The sequence below is a fragment of the Marmota monax genome, unplaced genomic scaffold (genome assembly GCF_021218885.2).
Source record: "Marmota monax isolate L192 unplaced genomic scaffold, Marmota_monax_Labrador192_F-V1.1 WCK01_AAM20220418_F8-fsc00035, whole genome shotgun sequence".
Classification (NCBI taxonomy): Eukaryota; Metazoa; Chordata; class Mammalia; order Rodentia; family Sciuridae; genus Marmota; species Marmota monax.
In genome coordinates this window covers 2,928,232-2,948,958 of record NW_026691961.1, presented here as the reverse complement: position 1 = coordinate 2,948,958, position 20,727 = coordinate 2,928,232, and the positions used below count along the sequence as shown (strand labels likewise).

At 48.5% G+C, this 20,727-nt stretch overlaps 1 protein-coding gene across 4 annotated transcripts in view; it reads left to right on the top strand.

Moving 5' to 3' along the window:
• The window catches only part of Tmc5 (transmembrane channel like 5), a 63,598-nt gene that overhangs the window by 20,824 nt on the left and 22,047 nt on the right, over positions 1-20,727 (top strand). For 3 of the 4 annotated variants that reach the window (XM_046435305.2, XM_046435227.2, XM_046435345.2), the window contains exons 2-8: positions 822-1,686; positions 4,093-4,220; positions 8,921-9,010; positions 15,013-15,112; positions 15,526-15,613; positions 17,500-17,748; positions 19,569-19,720. In XM_046435305.2, coding sequence (XP_046291261.1) covers positions 896-1,686; positions 4,093-4,220; positions 8,921-9,010; positions 15,013-15,112; positions 15,526-15,613; positions 17,500-17,748; positions 19,569-19,720 — 1,598 coding nt within the window. In that variant the 5' untranslated portion in view covers positions 822-895. Of the gene's footprint in view, positions 1-821; positions 1,687-4,092; positions 4,221-8,920; positions 9,011-12,455; positions 12,816-15,012; positions 15,113-15,525; positions 15,614-17,499; positions 17,749-19,568; positions 19,721-20,727 lie in introns of those variants that run through there. The other variant, XM_046435407.2, reaches the window with a different exon arrangement.

The window sequence follows — 20,727 nt, the reverse complement described above, 5'->3', positions numbered from 1 at the left end:
ACTTGGACCAAGGGTGGGAGAAGGGAAGATGGTTTGAGGAAAATCGGCATTGATTGGAAAAGAAGGGGAAGTGGGTAAACATGTAGGAAAATACAAATGTTCTAGGAGTTAACCTCATCACTTCTGACTGGGAAGTATGCTGTGTCTGCAGATGAGAGCTCAGGGGACTCACCAATCATATTTTCAAGCTGGAAGAGGTCATAGCAATTGTCACCATTCTGTCTTTATCCCTAGAAACAGGATTGCAAGCAAAATGCCTCAAAAGTTCCAGTTCCTTCTAATCCTTAGATTCATTGCTCCTTTTGCCCCAACCAAGGGAATGCATTGTTTAAGAGATCATTCCCGTTGCATGTGTGCAATACACAGAGAAACAGTAGTTGAAACAAGATATAAAAGTTCATTCTCTCTCCCACGAGAGTCTGGGCTGATATGAAGGCTCTGCCCCAGGAAGTCACAGATGACCCAGGCTCTCTCCACACACAGTGCTGCTGTCCCTGAAGCAGATGCTGCTTTAGTGTGCATGCTCCATGCTGCACATATCCACAACCAGTCCACAGGAAGTAAGGAGGCCTAGACAGGGAGGAATGACCCTTCCCTTTAACCGCACAATCTGGAAGTTGCATAAATTGCATCCACTCACATCCCACTGACCTCTGTCATGGCCACAGCTGGTGCAAAGGAGCCTGGGAAACATGGTCTTTGCTCTAGGCAGCTGTGCACCCAGCTATGTGAGAAGAGATAACTGGAAGATAACCAGCAATCTTTGCAAAGAAGAAAGCGGGGAAAAAAATCTTAATTTTTCCTTTTTTTTTTTTTTTCAGGTTTATAAAAGATCCCAAAGGGACTACAAACACAGGAACGTTTTAACACTCTGGGGTAAAGAGTCTGTGCCATCATGTCAGCCTACTACAGGAATAACAGCCTCAACGGCGACACAGAGCACCCTGACTATTCAAGGTCTCAAGGCCGTACTCGAGGGCATTTAAAAACTCACGATTATCCAGACTTCTCAGGTCCTCAGGACAATCCAGGCTATCCCAGCACCAGGAACAATCCATTCTCTGCAGGCTCCAGAACAAATCCAGACTATCCTGTGTCTCTCACAGAACCAGATTATCCTGGATCTCCAAATAAACCAGATTATCCTGGTGCCAGGAACAATCCCTATTCTGAAGATTCCAGAACAAGTCCAGACTATCACAGATCTCTGCCAGAGCCAGATTATATTGAATCTCAGAGCCAGCCATACCATCCAGGCTCATCCAGAGAACCAGATTACCCTGGATCTCAACGAAATGCTGAATTTGCAAGTTCCAGAAGTAGTGGAAACTACCCAGGTTCCAGGATAAACCCAGGTTATTTGGGATCCCTGGCAAATCCTGACTACCCCGGAGCACAGGACAACTCTAGCCATTCTGGCCCCAGAGCCAATTCCAACCATCCAGGCTCAAGAAGGAATCAAGAACCTGCTGGTTCCAGAATCAATTCATATATAGACGACCCGGGAGAGCCTGATTATCCAGGTGCTGAGAATCAAACTAACTTTCCACACATTTGGGGGGAACCAGACTATCCCAGTGCTGAGGATTATCGGAATTCTCCAAACATTTTTGGGGAACCTGATTACCCAGGAGCCAAGAGTATTCATGGTTATGGCCCTTCTGAGACCCGGGAAATGACCAGGAGGTAAGTTCAAATATACTCCTTCATTGGTGGGACTGACTGCTAGATCAACAAGTCAATGGAGTTCCATTATGTGGCTTTGATTATGGATGGGTATTTGATTAAGGTTTCTATAGCCTGAAGTTGTGAAACTGTCAGACCTACCTGTCCATATCACCCGGGCCATCAACTGTCAGTCTGAGGCTCAAAGTCCTTACCTGAACTTAATCTTTCCACCTCTTGCCTGGATCACCTCCTTACTCTCTACCTCTTCCTTGTCGCTGCAAGTGACTTAGTCATTTACCTCTATAGTTGTTTTTTTCTTCTTCTTGGCACCAGGGATTGAACCAAGGGGTGCTTAACTCCTTAGTCACATCCCCAGCCCTTTAAAAAAATATTTTATTTAGAGACAATTGCTTATGACTTCACTAAGTTGCTTAGGGCCTCACTAAATTGCTGAGGTTGGCTTTGAATTTGGGATTCTCCTGCTTCAGCCTCCATAATTGCTGGGGTTATAGGCATGTGCCACCGCACTTGGTTGTTGTTTGGTTTGAGACAGTGTCTTGCTAAATTGCCCTGGTTGGCCTCCAATCTGCCCTCCTTCCACCTCAGTCATCCAAGTACCTGGGATGAAAGGGAATGTGCCACCACACTCAAATCTCTTTAAGGTCACTTAAAAACACCAAATCTAATTTTGCCTGGTTTAGATGCTGTAGATCTAAATTTTCTTTAAAGGATTTTGAACTTCTGTCAACTTTTGCAGTTCTGGCACTGATAGCATTTATTCGAGTGATTTGGTTCTGCCAAATTGAATTCTCCCTGGATGAAATTTTTTGATGTTCATTTTAACAACAGTGAACATCAAGCAAGAAACTTTAGTCAGGTTTTTTAAAAAAAACAAAAACAAAAAACTATAACAAATTTTGTCCTCTGAAAATTTGTTTTATTTTTGTTTATTTATCGTCGTGCAGGGGATGGAACCCAGGATCTTGCACATGCTGGGCCAGTGCTCTGCCCCTGAGCTGCCCCCTCAGACCCCATATGAAATTTTAACTGATACTGTTTTTACCAGTGATATTTATGAAGTCACTAAAAGCAGTGGTTTATGTCTGTCTCTAGGATTTGGGTGTGCGGAGTCAAACGCCTTTAGGACGTAAATAGCAGGATTAGCTTGCTCAGGTCAAAATGTCCCCCTTAGTCTTCTGCCCAGCTATCTGAGTCATCATTCTAAGATACACCTTTGATTCTGTCACTCCTCTGCTTTGCATAGTCCTTCGGTCCCCATAGCCTGGGGGACAAAGGCCACACTTCTTATCTACTGAACACACTTCTTATCTATGAAGGAGGATACACTGTGCTAACAGAGAACTGCAGCCCAGGGCTAGCCCGATCACTCATCTATTTCTCCTGTCCTCTTCCTGTCTGAACCCTACACTCCAGGTCTCTGGCTCTTGACCTTGACTGATCCTCAGAATTATTATATCACCTGGGGAACTTTAAACGTAATACAGATGCCCGAGCCCAACCTTCAGAGCTTCTGATTCAATTGTCTGGGATGGGGCTTGGGAAATGGTATACATAAAATCAACAATCTTTGCCACAGGTTAATTGATTTTTATAGCCTTCCCTTTATGTATTCAACAGTTTCTGGCCTCATGCCTTTATTTATGCTGTTTCTTATACTTGCAATGCCCTCCCCTGTGTGAGATATGAATTTATCTTTCCAGTCTCCTCTCAGATGTCTCTTTTCCATAAAGATTTCCCTCTAAAACTCCCAGCCAGAATTCCTCTCTCCTTCTTCTGAATTCCTTGGACCTGTCTCCTGATACTCACTAATTTCTGATCGTATTATAATTACTCATTGCTGTCTCTAAGAAGCTGTGCCAGGTTGTGTTGGGAGTCTCTTGGGGGCAAATACCCCCGGTCTTTCTCTTGGTGCCCTCACTACCAAGCCCATGCCTCACATATTGTTGGCTTTCAGTCAGCATTTGTGGGATGGATGGATGGTGGGTGGGTGGATGGGTGGATGGATGGATGGATGGATGGGTGGATGGGTGGATGGATGGATGGATGGATGGATGGATAGATGGATGGATGGGTGGATGGGTGGATGGGTGGATGGGTGGATAAATGAATGGGTGGATAGATGGATAGATGAATAGATGGATGGATGGATGGATGGATGAGTGGATGAATGGGTGGATGGATAGATGGATAAGTGGGTAAATGGATGAACAGATGAATGAGTAGATGAATAGATGAGTGGTATATGGATTGATAGGTAGATGAGTGAATGGATGGGTGGATGGATTCATGGACAGACAGACGGACAGCTGTCCTCACCACACTACTGGATGGATGGTGACCCATATTTTGAGATTTTACAGTGCTTAGTAAAACATCTTCAACCCTGCCCTCATTCCATTGCAGGAGTAATGCCTCCTTGGGCGTCCTTAGGAGAGAGAGTGAAGATTACCCTGGAAGTTTTGAAATGACGTCCATGGAGATGGCAGATCCACGCGACCCATCTCTGCCAGGTGCTCCTGGAAAGGGCTATGGTAAGGGCGTCTTAACAGGAGGATCGCACTCTGGGAAGGAAATAAAATCCAGTGGGCTCAGGAGGCTATCATTAAGCAGTCATAGCAATAGAAGAGTTGGCTCATCCCTCCCGCCTCAAACACTCTCCTTAGACACAAGAGTTGGGAACTCTGTCCAGGGAAGCCACGTGTCATCAATTATCAAAGTAGGCCAGGGAAGGCGTGTGAAAAATGGAAGCCTGTTCACCCTGTGCCTACCCAAGGTGCTGAAGTTCAGTCTGGCCTGCCACAGTCCGGCTGCAGCAAAATAACTGGGGGGTGACGAGCAACTTGTGTACATTGATACAGCAGGAGTGGGAGCCGTTTATTGTAGGACAGGAGGGGTGTATATACATTCCACACAGCTTATCTTAATTAACTTAAACTAGATACAGCAGTCAACCAATAAGGAATCTCCACACTTAATGGCTCGCTGGCGTTACTTCACAAACCACTCCCTCTGGCAAAATGCCAGGCGCCATCCAGACTTGTTTACAGACCCTAACATTGGCCCATGGTGGTTATGGTAGGAACAGGCTCAGCATGATGAGATCCTGAGAGTTTTCAAAGAAAACAGAAACACACACACACACACACACAAACAAAACAACTATGTAAAAAAACTCCTGTCCACTTTCTGTTGCTTTAGTAAAATACCTGATGCTGGGACCTTTATTTTTTAAAGAGGTTTATATATCTTTTACTTATTTATTCGTTTATTTTTGTAGTCCTAGGAATTTAACCCAAGATTCTCTACCACTTGGCTACACCCCCAGCCCTTATCGATTCCTTTACTTATTTTTATTTTGAGACAGGGTCTCACTCTGTTGTCCAGGCTGGCTTTGAATTGACGATCCTCTGGCCTCGGTCTCCCAAGTTGCTGGGATTACAGGCGTGTACCACCGTGCCTGGCCTAAAAAAAGAGGTTTATTTAGCTTATAGTTTAGGAGGCTGGCAAATCCACATTCTTACCTTCCAGGTGGGAAAAGGAACTGTTTGCTTCTTTGGAGAAACTAGTTCATGATAAAAGAGGAAAAACCCAGGCAGTGTTACGGGAATCTAGAGCCTGTGGGGGCCAGAAGGGGAGGGGGGTTCGACCTAGATCAGCCGTGCTGGGAGGTGCAGAGGGAGGCCTGACCAGCCTCGGAGGCTGGGAGTTTTGAGGAGGCAGAGAGGATGGTCAGGATATACCTCCATGGACACATGCTCGCTGGCCCATGATGGGGTCACGTCCTGAGAAATCCTCATCAATGATTGAGGCTGCATATACCTGACCTAGGGAATACTCAGCCCAGCTACGCAGCATACAGTACAGCGCTGTGCCCCTGTGATCACAGGAGCTAATGGGAGCTGCGAACTGCTGCCGCTGCCCAGCATCTGGAATCACGCATCGTATTCTAGCCTGGAAAGTTTCAGTATTCTCCTCTCCTCCCCCTCCCCCTCCCCCTCCTCCTCCTCCCTCTCCTCCTCCTCCTCCTCCTGCCCCCCCAGCTCCCCCCTCCTCCTCCTCCTCCCCCTCCTCCTCCTCCCTCTCCTCCTCCTCCTCCTCCTGCCCCCCCAGCTTCCCCCTCCTCCTCCTCCCTCTCCTCCTCCTCCCTCTCCTCCTCCTCCTCCCCCTCCTCCTCCTCCCCCTCCTCCTCCTCCCTCTCCTCCTCCTCCTCCTCCCCCACCTCCATCTCCTCCTCCACCTCTTCCACCTCCTCCCCCAGTTCCTCCCCCTCCTCCTCCTCCCCCTCCTTCTCCTTTCCTCCTCCTTCCCTTTCTTCCCCCTCCTCCTCCACCTCCTCCTTCTTCTTCTCTTCCTCCCCCTCCTCCACCCCCTCATCCTCCCCCTCCCCTCCCCCTCCTCCTCCCCCTCCTCCTCCTTTCCTCCTCCTTCCCTTTCTTCCCCCTCCTCCTCCTCCCTCCTCCTCCACCTCCTCCTTCTTCTTCTCTTCCTCCCCCTCCTCCACCCCCTCATCCTCCCCCTCCCCTCCCCCTCCCCCTCCCCCTCCCCCTCCTCCTCCTTTCCTCCTCCTTCCCTTTCTTTCCTCCTCCTCCTCCTCCTTTGTGCTGAGGATGGAATCCAGGGCCTCACACACAGCCAAGAGAGCACTCTACCACTGAGCTACATCCCCAGCCCTCAAAATTCAAAATTTGCATTACTGCATGCAAAGCACTTTCCCACCCACATAGAATCCAAAGATCCAATAATGAGTCAGAGACCCTCTGTACTAATGGGAAGCACTGGAACACATTTGCATGGGAAATATCCATTTGGGAGTCCAAACCTCAGTAGTTCAGCTCAGGAATATTCCAGACCTTCGTGCCATGCATTCTCCATAGAAGGCAGTAGTCATCCCGAGGAGAGTGGAGGGGCGGTTTGTTCTTGAAAAGCCAGAGGGGAAAATATATTATTTTTATGTTTTGTTATTAAACATATCATTTTTTTTAAAGCTCCTACACACAGAGAATACGTAAATAGATACACAGGCTCCTGTGGTATTAAGTTTTCCTGGGGGAGGGGGGGCATTGAGGGGACCGACTACAAAGTCTCCAGGGTGGGTGGATAATGGGGAAAGATCAGTAAACACTGCTGGCAGAGGAATGTTCTGAGCAGGACTGAGGGTTTTCTCTGCCCTGAGACCCTGCTGAGCACTTGCCTTTCATTGACTTGCACGGCCACCACCCAAAGCCTGCCACTCTGCCTTGACTGATGGGAGTCACCCAGCCACCAAACCCACAGAGCCAAGAGTGGAATCCAGGCTCTCCAGCTCGAAGCCGGACCCTTTATTTGCCCTGCATTACAGAGGATACTGCAGGGTACATGCAGATTTCTGACCACCTAGCTGTAGAGAATACTGGAAATTAAAATCTTAAAAAGAAAAAAGCCATCAAGTGTGGCTTCCTTCCCTGGACTTCTTTGTAGAACTAGTCGTAGCCCTTGACAATCACCTACTCATTCTTTTTTTTTTTTTTTTTTTGTACTGGGAATTGAACTCCAGGGCACTTAACCACTGAACCGCATCTCCAGCCCTTTTATTTTCTATTTTGCACGCCTGTAATCCCAGTGGCTGGGGAGGCCAAGGCAGAAGGATCATGAGTTCAAAGCCAGCCTCAGCAAAAGTGAGGCACTAAGCAACTCAATGAAACCCTGTCTCTAAAATAGAAATACAAAACGGGGCTGGGGATGTGACTCTGTGGTAGAGCAATACCCAGAATTGTAAAAGATGAAAAAGAGGAGAAGGAAAAGGAGAAGAAGCCATATTCCCATATTTGTGTGTGTCTCTTCTAAGGTTCTAGGTGGTTTTCCTAGTGCCTGGCACAAACTAGATGCATGAGTAATGTTAACTGAATTAATAGAAGCAACTACATGAACTGTGTCAGCACTCACCCTAGGAATGCTGTGTAACAAACAATCCCCCAAACCAGACTCATACCATAAACATACAATAAATTTATTTCTCACTAACATCTGCAGGGTTGGCTGGGTTTGGGTTGCACTGGGTTGAGTTTGGCTGTGCTTAGCTCCAGGTCATGTGTTCTGATTAGACCTAGTGTCCTTCTTCTCGGACTGGTGAGCTACCCGGGGCAATTTCTTCCCATGGCATAAGTTGGATTTGCTTGAAGCAGCAAGCAGAAACTCACAATGATTTTATAGCATTGGCTTAGAACTGCCATGTCACATCTGCTGTGTTATATTCATAAAAGAAAATCCTACCACCAAGCCCAACGTCAATGGAGGTGGCCCAGGTGGGGTGAGGCATAATATTTACTGAACAGCAATTAATTGACTACAATAGTTAATACATAATAACATTTTATTATGTTCCAGGATTAATCACTTTATATGTATTAGCTGGTTCAATTCCAACTACCTTATGTGAAAGTTATATTATTTACCCCTACTTTAGAAATTAAGATGTTGAAGCTCAGAGATGTTAAGTAACATGCCCAGTAACAACAGCTGGTAAGGAACAGGACTGGGAATCATTCCCAAACAAGAAGTTCCAGAACGTTCCGCAATGTAATTTTACACACTGTCCCCATCGACAGGTGATCTGTTTTCTCAATGGAGGAGGTTACCTTTAATGTTTATCATGGACCGAAAATAAATATTGAAATGTGACACTGTCATGTACATGCTGAGATTGGACTCCGTCCCCAAGGAAGTACTCCACATTTTGTCCATTCATGCATCATCAGGAAGCTCTGCACCTGGAAGGAACCTTTGCCCTCACCTCTGGGAGCATCTTTCAGACTCTTGAGTTGCAACTCATTACCAAGTTGCACAAGGAATTTTTTTTTCAGTGAAATAGAATTAAAATAAAATTAGAAATTGACATAGAAAAGAATAGAATCGAGTAGGAACGTGTCCGAGTGCAGCTTAGGCCTTCAAAGTTCAGTTTTTTGAAACTTGCTTTTCAGTTATGTCAGTGTACGTGTGTCCCGGGTCCCAGGGTGACGATTCTTTTGATCCATGGCTTAGAGTCCAGGCTGATTATGCTCCATCGTATTATTTATCTGGTTTTATACTATTTTCCACCTGAGTTCCCAGCCATGGGTCTGTAGGAACCTCGAAGACCAGGTCTCAGTGTTAGGGACCGTGACCAGCTAGGGCTCGCGCCTCATCACCACCTCGTGCTCAGGACCCTTGGGTGGGCTGGGAATAACCTGCCATGCCTTCCTCCTCTTCATTCCAGTGAACCCTGCGTATGTGGGCGAAGGTGGCCCTGTCTGTGCCTATGGAAACCCACCGCTGTCTGCAGGTGATTGGCACAAGTCACCTGAAGGTAAGAGTTAATGGAGCAGGAACGGACATCAGCCCTGGGGAAGGAGATGGCTCAAGGCAACTTGGAGATCCAGCAATGGCCGTTCCTGGGTTGGAGGAATGGGGCAACGCTTGCTGAGTTGGCATAGTGCATTTCCCTCTCTCTCCCTCTCTGTACTGGGTTCTGGTTGAAGCCAGGGCCTTGCACATGCTAAGCGTGTGCCCCACCCCTGAGCAACACCCCCAGCCCTTGGTGGTGTCTTTAGACGTGTGGCTTTAGCTCTTGTGGGTATCCAGGTGTCTTCATTAGGAATCTTCTGGTTGCAAGGGACAGAAACCCAATTCCAAAAGGAGGTAGCCCAGAGGGAACTTATTGGCTCATGTGGTGGGAAGGGCGTGGAGCCACTTAAAAAACCTCCCGCAGCGCCTAACAGGTAAAGGGACTTTAGAGCTGTCTGCTGGGTTAATTTTTGAGGGAGACCAGGGCTTCCGAATCTGAACGCAGTGCTCAGTGCCACCTGATTCGCTCATTGCCCGCCCAGTGTTTGCCTCTGCTTGACCCAGCTTCTCTATAAGCTTCAGCGTCAGGCCATGGGCCACACAGACCCCCCTCCGCCCAGCTACCTCACTTAGAAGGCTCTTCCTTCTCCCCGTCTGTTCATCCATGTGGACAAAGACTCTAACCAGCCTATTAGGAGCACAGACACCCAGACGTCTCCATGTGTCATAGGAGACGAGACTGGGTCACCTGTCTGTCCTGTGGCTATTGTCTGTGTTGGTGGGGACAAGGTGCTCTGATAAAAAAAAAAAAAAAAAAAAAAAAAAAAATTCTCTTTTTCTGAATGATCATCCATTAATGTGACGGTTGAGTTGGAATCAGGCTAGTGACAGATGGGAGTCTTTGAAGTCAGTTAGGAAAGCTGAGGATCGCTGTGTGGGGTCCCAAAGACCTGATTGGAGGCAAAGACCAAGTAACCGTGCCTTAGAGGAGAAGGAAACAGGAATACTGGCACCAAAATGTTAAGCCTGTGAATTAGAAGGAATAAATTAATGGGATCTTTCCATAATAATGCAAATTGAGAGACTCTGACTTAAAACTGTCTCTCCACTTTCAGCCCCAGAGGCGATGGATAATCCTGAACTTCATCCTTCCAGAACCTTCTCAAGGGGGCATGTATCTTTCACAGTGGCTAGGTATTGCTGCCTGGGAGGGAAACCCACGCAGATATAAATGACAGCCGCACTCTAGACTCACTGGAGCGTAGAATGGCTTTAACCATCGGTGAGAGGGGGCCCTTTGGCCTCCTGAAGACTGCTCTGTGGGGCCAGCATGAGGTTCAGGGTCTCCGGTAGAAGGACACTTAAAAGGCACAGGGAGCCAGGCATGGAGGCTCATGCATGTAATCCCAGTGGCTCAGGAGGCTGAGGCAGGAGGATTGTAAGTTTGAGGCCAGTCTCAGCAACTTAGAGAGGCTGTAAGCAACTTAGAGAGACCCTGTCTCAAAATAAAACATAGAAAGGGCCGGGGATGTGGCTCAGAGGTTAAGCACCCCTGGGTTCAGTCCCGGAACCAAAAAACAAAAAGTAAATAAAGAAATAGAAGATGTGGCTTTCTTTGCTCTTTTTGCCTTGCATTGCTTCTGATTTTCAAACCTTGTGCAATTAATTGGTGGACAGCTTCATGACAGAGTGTCACTGTGATGGATTATGCTGTGCCCCCAGAAGCCCCTGGCATGCAGTAGGCACTCATAGGTACTTATTCATTTATTAAAGAATGAATGTCGCAGTGGCATCTTGTAACAGGATGGGGCCAAGGGGAAGTGATCAAGAGCCCCTGCTTTGGGTTCAGACCCACCTAGGTATGACTCTTTGATGGCTTGTGAGCCTAGGTAAATTAACCCCGTTGAGCCTCTATTTTCTTTTTCTTCTGGGGGTGAGGATGGGACCAGGGGTTGAACTCAGGGGCACTCGACCACTGAGCCCCATCCCCAGCCCTATTTTGCATTTTATTTAGAGACAGGGTCTCACTGAGTTGCTTAGTGCCTTGCTTTGGCTGAGGCTGGCTTTGATCCTCCTGACTCAGCCTCCCAAGGTGCTGGGATGACAGGTATGCACCACCGCACCCGGTGAGTCTCTGTTTTCTCAGCTCTAAGAGGGGGTTGACGATAGTACCAACTTCACAGGGTGATTGGGAAAATGTGATGATACGCTCTATTTCAAGTACTTGACCTGCAGAATCAGCAGGAATCATTACTGTCAATCATCCTCACTAGTGGGAGTTCCTGAGTTCTAGTCCAATCCTCCCATTTAAAGAATGTGACGGGAGGGGGTCTCAGTTCCTCTCTCTGCACCACCCTTCCTCCAACTATCCCATCAACAAGCTGACCTAGGTGATGTCTAAATCTGTTGGGTGGGAAGTGTGTTCAGGTGTCTGGCATTAAAATGGAACAATGGATTTAGCAATAAAGGGATTGATTTTTTTTCTCCTGTAACAAGAAGAGTAGAGGGAGAAAGTCCAAAGTATTTTTTTCCCGTGATGTCTTCGAGGACTGAAACTCCCCTGTAGCTTTCTCCACCGTCTTTAGCAGGTGAATATTTAACCTCTTGTTAAATAACTCAGATGATGCCCCCAGGTACAAGAGGGGCATGGTAAAGGGCAGAAGCGAAGCCAGGTACACTATCCCCTTTAAAGAGCATTCCTGAGGTCACATGCCTGAAAGTGGGTCACTTGTCCACTCTTAGCCGCAAAGGGAGCTGGGAGAATCCCACGTCCACTCAGGAAATGTAATTCCTGCTCATAGGAGAAAAAAGAATGGATACTGAGAAGCAGACAGACAGCTGTGTCCATCATCAGAGGCAGTCAGGAGAGAATCATTGGAACAGTATCAACATATCTGGTTTTTATATAAATGTATAAAACTATAAGTTCTAGACCAAACAATTAAACTAAAAAAGAAAAAACAAGTTGCCTGTTTTTTTTTTTGGAACTGGGGATTGAACTCAGGGGCACTTAAACCACTGAGTCACATCCCCAGCCCATTTTGATATTTTATTTAGAGACTTTGCTAAGTTGCTGAGGCTGGCCTTGAAATGAGCGATCCTCCTGCCTCAGCCTCCTGAGCCGCTGTGATTACAGGTGTGTCCCACCACCGCTGGCTGTGAAAGTCGCCCTTTGATTATGAGATATCAAAAGAATGTCTGTCCTCTGTTTCTAGAATCCCATTGTCTCCAATGAAGGATTCTGTTTCTAATTTCTGACCTAGCTACCAAGATAGAATTCTCTGCAGGAGAACACAACTCCTTCTGAGGAGACCCCCCTCAGGGGCCAGATGTGGGGAGTTCTCTTGTGACTTGTTGGGGGGTGGGGGGGCTGGCTTCAGTGGTCTGGTCTTGGCTTTGGAAAAGTGTGAATGGAGCATCCCTTTGTGATGGCGGCCACTCTCCCCCGGCTGGGTCTGGGCCACGCTGGTGTGACCGCTGCGTGAGGTCTCTGAAGACCGCACCCAGGTTGCAGGACCCAGCCAGCAGGAAGCGAGAGATGCTGTCGGATGACTGGGTAAACGAAATCGTGCTAGAGGTAGAGAATGTGCCGTCTGGGGCCGAAAGCCGTCCGTCCTCCAATCAGATTTTTCCAGAAAGGACACGGGTGAAGCCCGGCTTCGGCAGGGTGTCACCGCTCCCCGACATCGAGAGGGTGGACTCTCAGGTGTTCAGACGTGGCAGTGACACGAAGCACCACCAGTTATTACAGTTGTCAACTGCTTTGAAGGAATCAGTGTCTCAGACCCATCACAGCCCAGAATGCGCTTCCCATGAAACTGCTCAAGGTATCATCTGCTGGGAAATTGCTGAGCAGGTAGCAGGGAAGCCTCCCAATCTCCTTTCTTTTCTTTTCTTTTTCTTTTTCTTTCTTTCTTTTTTCTTTTTTTTTGTACCAGGGATTGAACCCAGAGCATTGAACCACTGAGCCACATCCCCAACCCTTTTAACTTTTTTGACACAGGGTCTTGCTAAGTTGCTGAGGCTGGCTTTGAACTTGCGATCCTCCTGCCTCAGCCTCCCAAGTCACTGGGATTTCGGGCGTGTGCTGCTATCACACCTGGCCCAATTTACTTTTTTTTTTTTTTTGGTACTGGGAATAGAACCCAGGGGCGCCTAACCACTGAGCCACATCCCCAGCCCTTTAAAAAATTTTTGTTTTTATTTAGACACAGGGGTCTTGCTAAGTTGCTGAGGCTGGCCTCAAACTGGCAATCCTCCTGCCTTTCAGCCTCCCAAGCTGCTGGGTTTTTAGGCACGTGCCTCCACGACTTCCCAATTCACTTTTAAGACATCAAACAATGTGCAAGGCTCAGAAGGTGAACTAAGGATGCGGGGAACCAACACAGGGCTCACTCGGAGACCTCTCTACTATCAGGTGCCCCGGGACACCTACTTTGGGTTAGCTGTCAAGTTCAGTTTTATTTATTCCCCAGCCTCCCACCTTTGAGGCAGGCTTTTCCATGTGCTCCATGAGAAGACTGAGACTCCCAGCGTTCAGTGACCTGGCACAGGTGGGCTACGTGCAGATTTTCCCGGTTGCCCAGCGTGAGTTTTTAATCCTCCCGCCGTCCTGCTTTGGCCCGTTCCTCCCGCCATGGTTCAGGGAACGTGGACAAGGTGCCTCTTACCGCCAAGTTCAGGGTGAAACTCCGTCTTCACGGAGAACTCAGCTTCTCTGCTCCTGAGGCCCGTGGAGATGCTGTTTCTTCTTCACCCCATACGGCTCCAGGTGTGGAGTCTAGCAGCTCTCAGCAGATTTCTGGGGGGAGAAGAAAAAAATCCAATGACATCAAAGCATTTGGTGGGATTTGGCTTCTGAAGACGGGGGCATCTCACTGTCTCCCTGCATCTCTGTATTTCCCCTTTGCTCCAGTCTTCTCTCTTCCTGTCTGCTTGTCCTTCCTGACACAAATTTCAGAGTGATTCAGTGACCCTCTGGGGGATTTCCCCTTCACCCCAACTATGTCATTGAAGTAAACGAGGTATGTCCTCATGAGGAATTCCGGCTCAGTGATGTGACCAAGAAGCCAGTCTGCCTGCTCCCCGACTTGCTCAGTCATCTCCAGCGCATCAGGGCCCCAGCAATGGTACCAGACAGTGACAGCAGGTGTCCCATGCGGACAAGACTATCCATAGTGGGAAGGAACGATCTGTCTTTTTTTTTTTTTTTTCTGGTAGGGGGATAAACCCAGCATCTCCCATAGCTGTACCACTGAGCTAGGCCCCCAGCCCTGTTTGGGGCTTCTTTGAATAGAAGGGAGAAACACCTTTTCCAGAAACTTCTTAACTTCCTACCTCTTGGAGAACACTGGCCAACAATATGCCCCAAGCTTGTGACGGATCCAGTTACCTGCAAGGGGGACAGGCCCTTTGGGATTGGCTGAGGATAACGGGGACCTGCCCACTAGCTTGGAGGTGGGCCTGTCCTGAGGGAGCTCGGGGACTTGCCCAGGGGGTGGGGTAACAGTCGGGATTCTGTTCACATATCGGGGACGACTTTGGGAGTAGGTGACCAGCCCTGTCCACCACGTTGATGGGAAATGGAAACATGAGCCAGTGGAGAGGAGGAGGGGTTGGACGGGCCGATGAACATAGTCAGGAGATGAGAAGAAGTCACTTGGGCCTGGAGCCCACGGGCCCAAGGAGGTCATGTGGATGTTTAAGGGAGAGAGATGGGCAGGCGGAGGGAGTGGCGGGATCCCGGTGGCTTCCCTGAATATTGTCTTTTTGTGACGGGAGAGAAGGGTTGAGTTGAGAGGCAGCCCCACATCGTCGATTCCTTTGGCTCTGAGTCTGAACAGACTTATTGGTCTTCTTGCGGTTCTCGATCGTGGACTTGGGGATCCTCGGGTCCCTGTTTTTCTCTTTCCTTGTGCTCTTTATAAGAACGTGATCTAACATCAGCAGCAGGTTTTAAAATGTTTACAACCCTGTGAAAGAAAAGAAAGAAAGAAACGAATCTCCGTGTGTCTCCTTTGGCAGGACAAAAGTTAATAGCATCCCTGATCCCCATGACATCCAGGGACAGAATCAAGGCCATCAGGAACCAGCCCAGGACCATGGAAGAGAAGAGAAAGCTGAGGTAAGGACTGGAGGACTGTCCATCTGAACCCGATTTCATGCGAACCTCAGAGGAGAGATCAATAAATGCAGGAGGAGAGACAAATATTCCTTGTGGAACATTCCGGATAATCCAAGGAGGCCCGCCTCTCCCCAGGGGCTGGAGACTCACCCACTCCCTGGACTGGGGTGTGGGCGCGTGAAGGAGGCCTGGAGAGGAGGAAGTGCCTTCCAGGGGGGCCTGGCTGGGGGTCCCTGCACCAGCTACATTCTTTCCTTCTCCACGGAGGGGGCGGCACAGGGAGGCCTGCTGTGCCCCCAGCTGTGCCACCCCCTCCCAGCAGCTGGCCCTACAGGCAGCCCCCCACCCAGCCGCAGCCCCTCCTGAAGGTGAGTTACAGTGGGTCTCTCGTTGTCTCCTCCCATTCCCGACAGGAAAGTGGTTGACAAAGAGAAGAGCAAACAGGGTCCCCGTGCCCTGGAGGTGGCCTGCTGCACCCGGTGTCTGCACACCTTCTCTCTGGTGAGTCTTTTTTGGAATTGAATCTTTTTTTCTTTTTCTTATTTCTTTCTTTTTTTCTTTTCTTTTTTCTTTTTTTTTTGATACCAGGGATTAAACTCAGAGGCACTCAGCCACTGAGCCCCATCCCCAGCCCTATTTTGTGTTTTATTTAGAGACAGGGTCTCACTGAGCTGCTTAGCGCCTCCCTGAGTTGCTGAGGCTGGCTTTGAACTCACGATCCTCCTGCCTCAGCCTCCCGAGCCGCTGGGATGACAGGCGTGTGCCACTGCGCTCAGCTTAGAATTGAATCTTATGTTCTGATCAGCATGGAAAGACATACTGTGTGCATAGGGACATTTCCCTCCCACTTTACTTTTCTTCTCTTCCTTCCTTCCTTTTATTTCTCCCCCTCCCCTCCCCTCCCCTCCCCCTCCTCCTCCTCCTCCAGGGCCAGCTGCCCACTCAGCCCACACCCTGCCACTGAGCTCTGCCCCTCGCCCCTCCTCATCATTCCTTTCTCCTCGGTGCCTTTGAGCTCCTGTCTCCTGGACCAGCATGACCCACCCAATAGGCCATTGTCAGCTGCAGTCACCCCCTGGGCTGGGGACACCACAGCTCACTCTGTCTCCCTGTTATCTGACCTTTCCTTGTTCTTCCTCCCCCAAAGCCTCCCAGCTCCTAGTAATCACTCCTCTACGTTCAGAAAGAGTCATTCTCGCCCACATCCCGCGCACACGGTGGAATTGGGGTTCCCCTGCGGAAGGCAGGCCGGCCGCGAGCTAATCAAGAGAAAAGGGCGGAAAACCCCACAGTCCACGGGAAGTAATTTTTTCCAGTGAGGGCAGGAAGGCTCTTGGATCTTAAGGATGGAGCTTCCACATGGAAAGAGGGAGCAGTGGAGCCCACGCTTGCTTTATTTATATGGGGGACATCAAAGGTTTTCCATGGAATGTTCTTTGCCAAATAAGGTAGGGGGTGGGCTGTCCAGTTCCCCTGGGTCACGCCCAACTCCAGAGCACGAGAGCTGACCCACTAATGGGGGTGGGCAGAGATCTCACGCCCTGAATCTGCACACGGGAATACCACGATGGTCCCTGGGGGGAGACCTAAGTCCCCCATGGTTCGGTACTGAGTAAAAGACCACTCAAGTAGCTTTATGGGTGGCACTCCACAATGTATGTTAGTCTCCACCTATGAGTGAGAGCCTGCAGTGCCTTTCTTCCTGTGTCTGGTTTATAATGTCCTCCAGTTCTACCTTTTTTTCCCCTGCAAATGACAGAATTCCGGTCTTCTTTATGGCTAAATAGTATTCCATTGGGCAGATACCACATTTTTTTCTTTTTAATCTATTCGTCTGTCGATGGAGTGCTGGGGTGGTTCTGTGTCATAGGACTGCTGGGTTGGTTCTGGGTTGGTTAGCTATTGTAAACAGTGCTGCAGTAAATGTGGGTATAATAGGTATACTAAATAGTAAAACCAGCACAGCAAGAGGGTGAAAACAGGGGGGGCAAGAGTGAGGATAGAAGGATGGAGTCAGAGAGACGTCATTGCCCAGAGCCACTGGGAGCAAAGGTGGACATAGGGAAGGTCTAGGAGGACACTGAGGTCGGTGGCCCACTTGGCCACTGGGAGCATCATCTTCTTCAACCTGTAATCCCAGCAATTTGGGAGGCTGAGACAGGAGGATCGAAAGTTCAAGGCCAGCCTCAGCAAACCTGGGAAAGTCACAATAGCAGAACCTCAGAGATGAATGAGGCTTAAAGGAGATGAACTTTGTCAACATGCAGAGCATGGTGTGGGGCCCTGTGGAAGGCTCTGGGGTCGGTGGCTGGTTGTGCCAGGAGGGACCCTACTCGGGAGATACCTGAGTGAACCCCAACCCCCCTGCCCGGCACCCTTAACTCCAGGTCTACCGGAGATCCAAAAACAGCATCTCTGAGCTCCTCAACACCACCAGCCTGTGGCAGAAGACGCTCAAGGTCATCGGAGGCAAGTTTGGAACCAGCGTCCTCTCCTATTTCAGCTTTCTGAGGTGGCTTTTGAAGTTCAACATTTTCTCCTTCATCGTGAACTTCAGCTTCTTGGTTATTCCCCAGCTGACAGTGGCCCAGAAGAACACACTCCAGTTCACGGGGCTGGAGTTTTTTACGGGGGCGGTAAGTCCTGCGTTTCCTGGACCCCAAGTTCATGCCCAGCAAGCCCAGGCACACACCTGTAGTCCCAGCAATTTGGGAGGCTGAGGCAGGAGGATTGCAAGTTCAAGGCCAGCCTCAGCAACCGTGACGCCCTACGCAACTTAGCAAGACCCTGTTTCAAAATAAAAAAGGCTGGAGATGGGGGGGCTCAGTGGTTAAGCACCCTGGGTTCAATCCCAGGTACCAAAAACAAACAAAACCCCTAAAAAGTATTTTCCTTTAATGCTAAAATAGAATTATTGTGTTAATTGATCCTTCATGTTTGCGTTACCATGTACATTTTGTGTATAAGAAGAATTCATTATTAGGAGACATTTCAAAGTATACAGAAGAGTAAAGAGAGGTACGGTAAATACTCCTCTACGTGCTACGTAGATTTAGAGTTGCCATATTTGCTTTCTCTTATTGTTTGGGGAAGCATCTTAAAGTAAATTACAGACATCAGGATGTTTCACTCTGAAGTTCCTCAGCGTGCATCTCTGAAATATAAGGGCACAGGGCCGTCGTCATCCCATCATCACGTTCAACAGGGTTAAAGATGAACGTTATCTAAAAATCAAACCATATTCACATTTTTCCAGTTTTCCCCCAAATTGAGGGAAATTCCAGAGCGTGCTCTGACCATGATCCAAAGATCACACTGGATATCTACCCCCCCACCCCCCGTTAAATCTGTATGAATCTAGAACAGTCTCCCAACCCCAGGGAGCCTTTTCTGGACATTGTCTTTATTATAGAAACTGTGCCCGTTGTTCTGTAGGCTCTGAAATCCTACCTTCCAAGATTATTTGATTATTTCCTTGTGTTTCTTCCAACCGGTTTCTCATTTTCTGTAAACTGCAGCGTAGACCTAAAGGCTTAAATTGTTTTCTATTAAATACGTGTGGCCCTCGTATTCAGCAGCTGGCAGAGGTCCACAAGGACGGTCTGTCCTGCTGCCCGTCTGTCTGTGAAACCAGCACCTTCCTTGTGAGGTTCTGTTGGTTTGGAGACTCTTCTTCACTCTGGGAGCCTAGTGAGAAAACCTCCCTCTAGGTTCTCCGTGGACGTGGGAGCCCTTTTTCTGGCAAAACAGTCGATCTTCCAAATCCCCGGGTTCCGAATCCTCAGATTTGATCAACTGCAGGTTGAAAGCATTTAAAAAAAAATTGTTTGGAACACGTATACACTGTTTTCTCCTCTACTCCCTAAATCGTATACTGTAACAACTATTTACATAGCATAGACATTGTATCCAGTATGATGGGTGAGATCATTTAAAGCAGACCGGAAGATAGGGGCAGGTTATGTGCAAATACAGTGGCCATTTAATATACGAGACTTGAGCAGCTGCAGATTTGGGTGTCCTTAAGGGTTCTGGAAGCCGGGCGCAGTGGCGCACGCCTGTCAACCCAGCAGCTCAGGAGGCTGAGGCAGGAGGATCTTGAGTTCAAAGCCAGCCTCAGTGACTTAGAGAGGCCCTAAGCAACTCAGTGAGACCCTGTCTGTAAATTAAACGTTTTTTTAAAGGAGTGGGGTTGTGGCTCAGTGGTTAAGCACCTCTGGATTCAATTTTAGTACAAAGAAAAGAGAGAGAGAGAGAGAGAGAGAGAGAGAGAGAGAGAGAGAGAGAGAGAGAGAGAGAGAGAGGAAGAGTTCTGGAAAGGATTCCCCTTTGATACCAATGTCTAAATTGATTGGCCCAAATTTCCTGCAGATGAAGAGGTCAGGTCTGAGGACCATCGTCGTTGACCTCTGTCTCAAGATGCACCTGACCTGGATCTCTTCCTTGTCCCCGTCAGGGTTACTTCAGGGACACGGTGATGTACTACGGCTTCTACACCAATTCCACCATCCGGCACGGGAGCAGCAGGCTGGCCTACAACATGCAGCTGGCGTACCTCTTCACCATCGGGGCCTGCTTGGTCACCTGCTTCTTCAGCTTGCTCTTCAGGTACGGAGACGTCCGCCTTTCCTGATGAGGCTGCCTGGAGATTCAGGCAAAATCCAAGACGCTCCAAAACATTACCCCGGAGCCAGTTTCTCCACGATGTTGGATCTCTTGGTCCTGGGATGTAAAATAGGAGCTGGGCAGAGTTAGTTGTGTGCCTTTAAGGAAAAATAAAGATGGGGTGACCCAGATGACTCGGACCTGAGGACACAGTGGACAGTGGTCAGAGACGAGGTACATGTGGGAGACCACACAGGAAAAGGTTCCAGCCGTGGGCACTGGCTGGTGGCCGGAGCAGGGCACCACAGACTGGGAGGCTTAAGAAGCAGCAGGAGTTTATTTTCTTACAGTTTCTGGAAGGTAGAAGTCCAAGATCAAGGGATCAGGGGGATGGGTTTCTTCTAAGGTTATTTTCTTGGCTTGATATAGTTTGGAGCTTCCGTGTCCTTCACAGACCTGGGTATTAAAGGCTTGATCCCACGTTGATGTGATTGGCAGGTGGTGGAGACTTTAAGAGGTGGGGCCCGCTGGGAGGGTTCAGGTGGGTCCTTAAAGGGGATCCCTCGCATCTCTGTCTCCTTTTCACTTCCTGGTCACAAACTGGGAAGTTCTGCTCTGCTCTGCCCTCCTGCACAACCATAATGTGCAAAGCAACGGGGCCAACTCATCATGGACCGAAGCTCCCAAAAGTGTGAGCTAAAACAAACCTTTTTTCTTTGTAAGTTTTTTTTTTTTTTTAAATTTCAGGCGTGCGTTATAGTGATGGAAAGCTGACTAATACAGCTGTCTTCTCCCTGAGTGTTCAGTGGTCTTCCCTCTGTGTTTCTGCGTCCCCATCTTCATTTTTATTTTAATTTTCTTTGCAGTGCTGGGGATTGGAAGCAATTCAGCTCCTAATGACCTTAATACCAGGATGATAATTCTAACTAAAGTGCCATTTCATTCTGTTCTATTAAAGCAGAAAATGTTTCTGCAGTAGCTGTTACTAAGGGGTGCAGATTCAGCCCCTG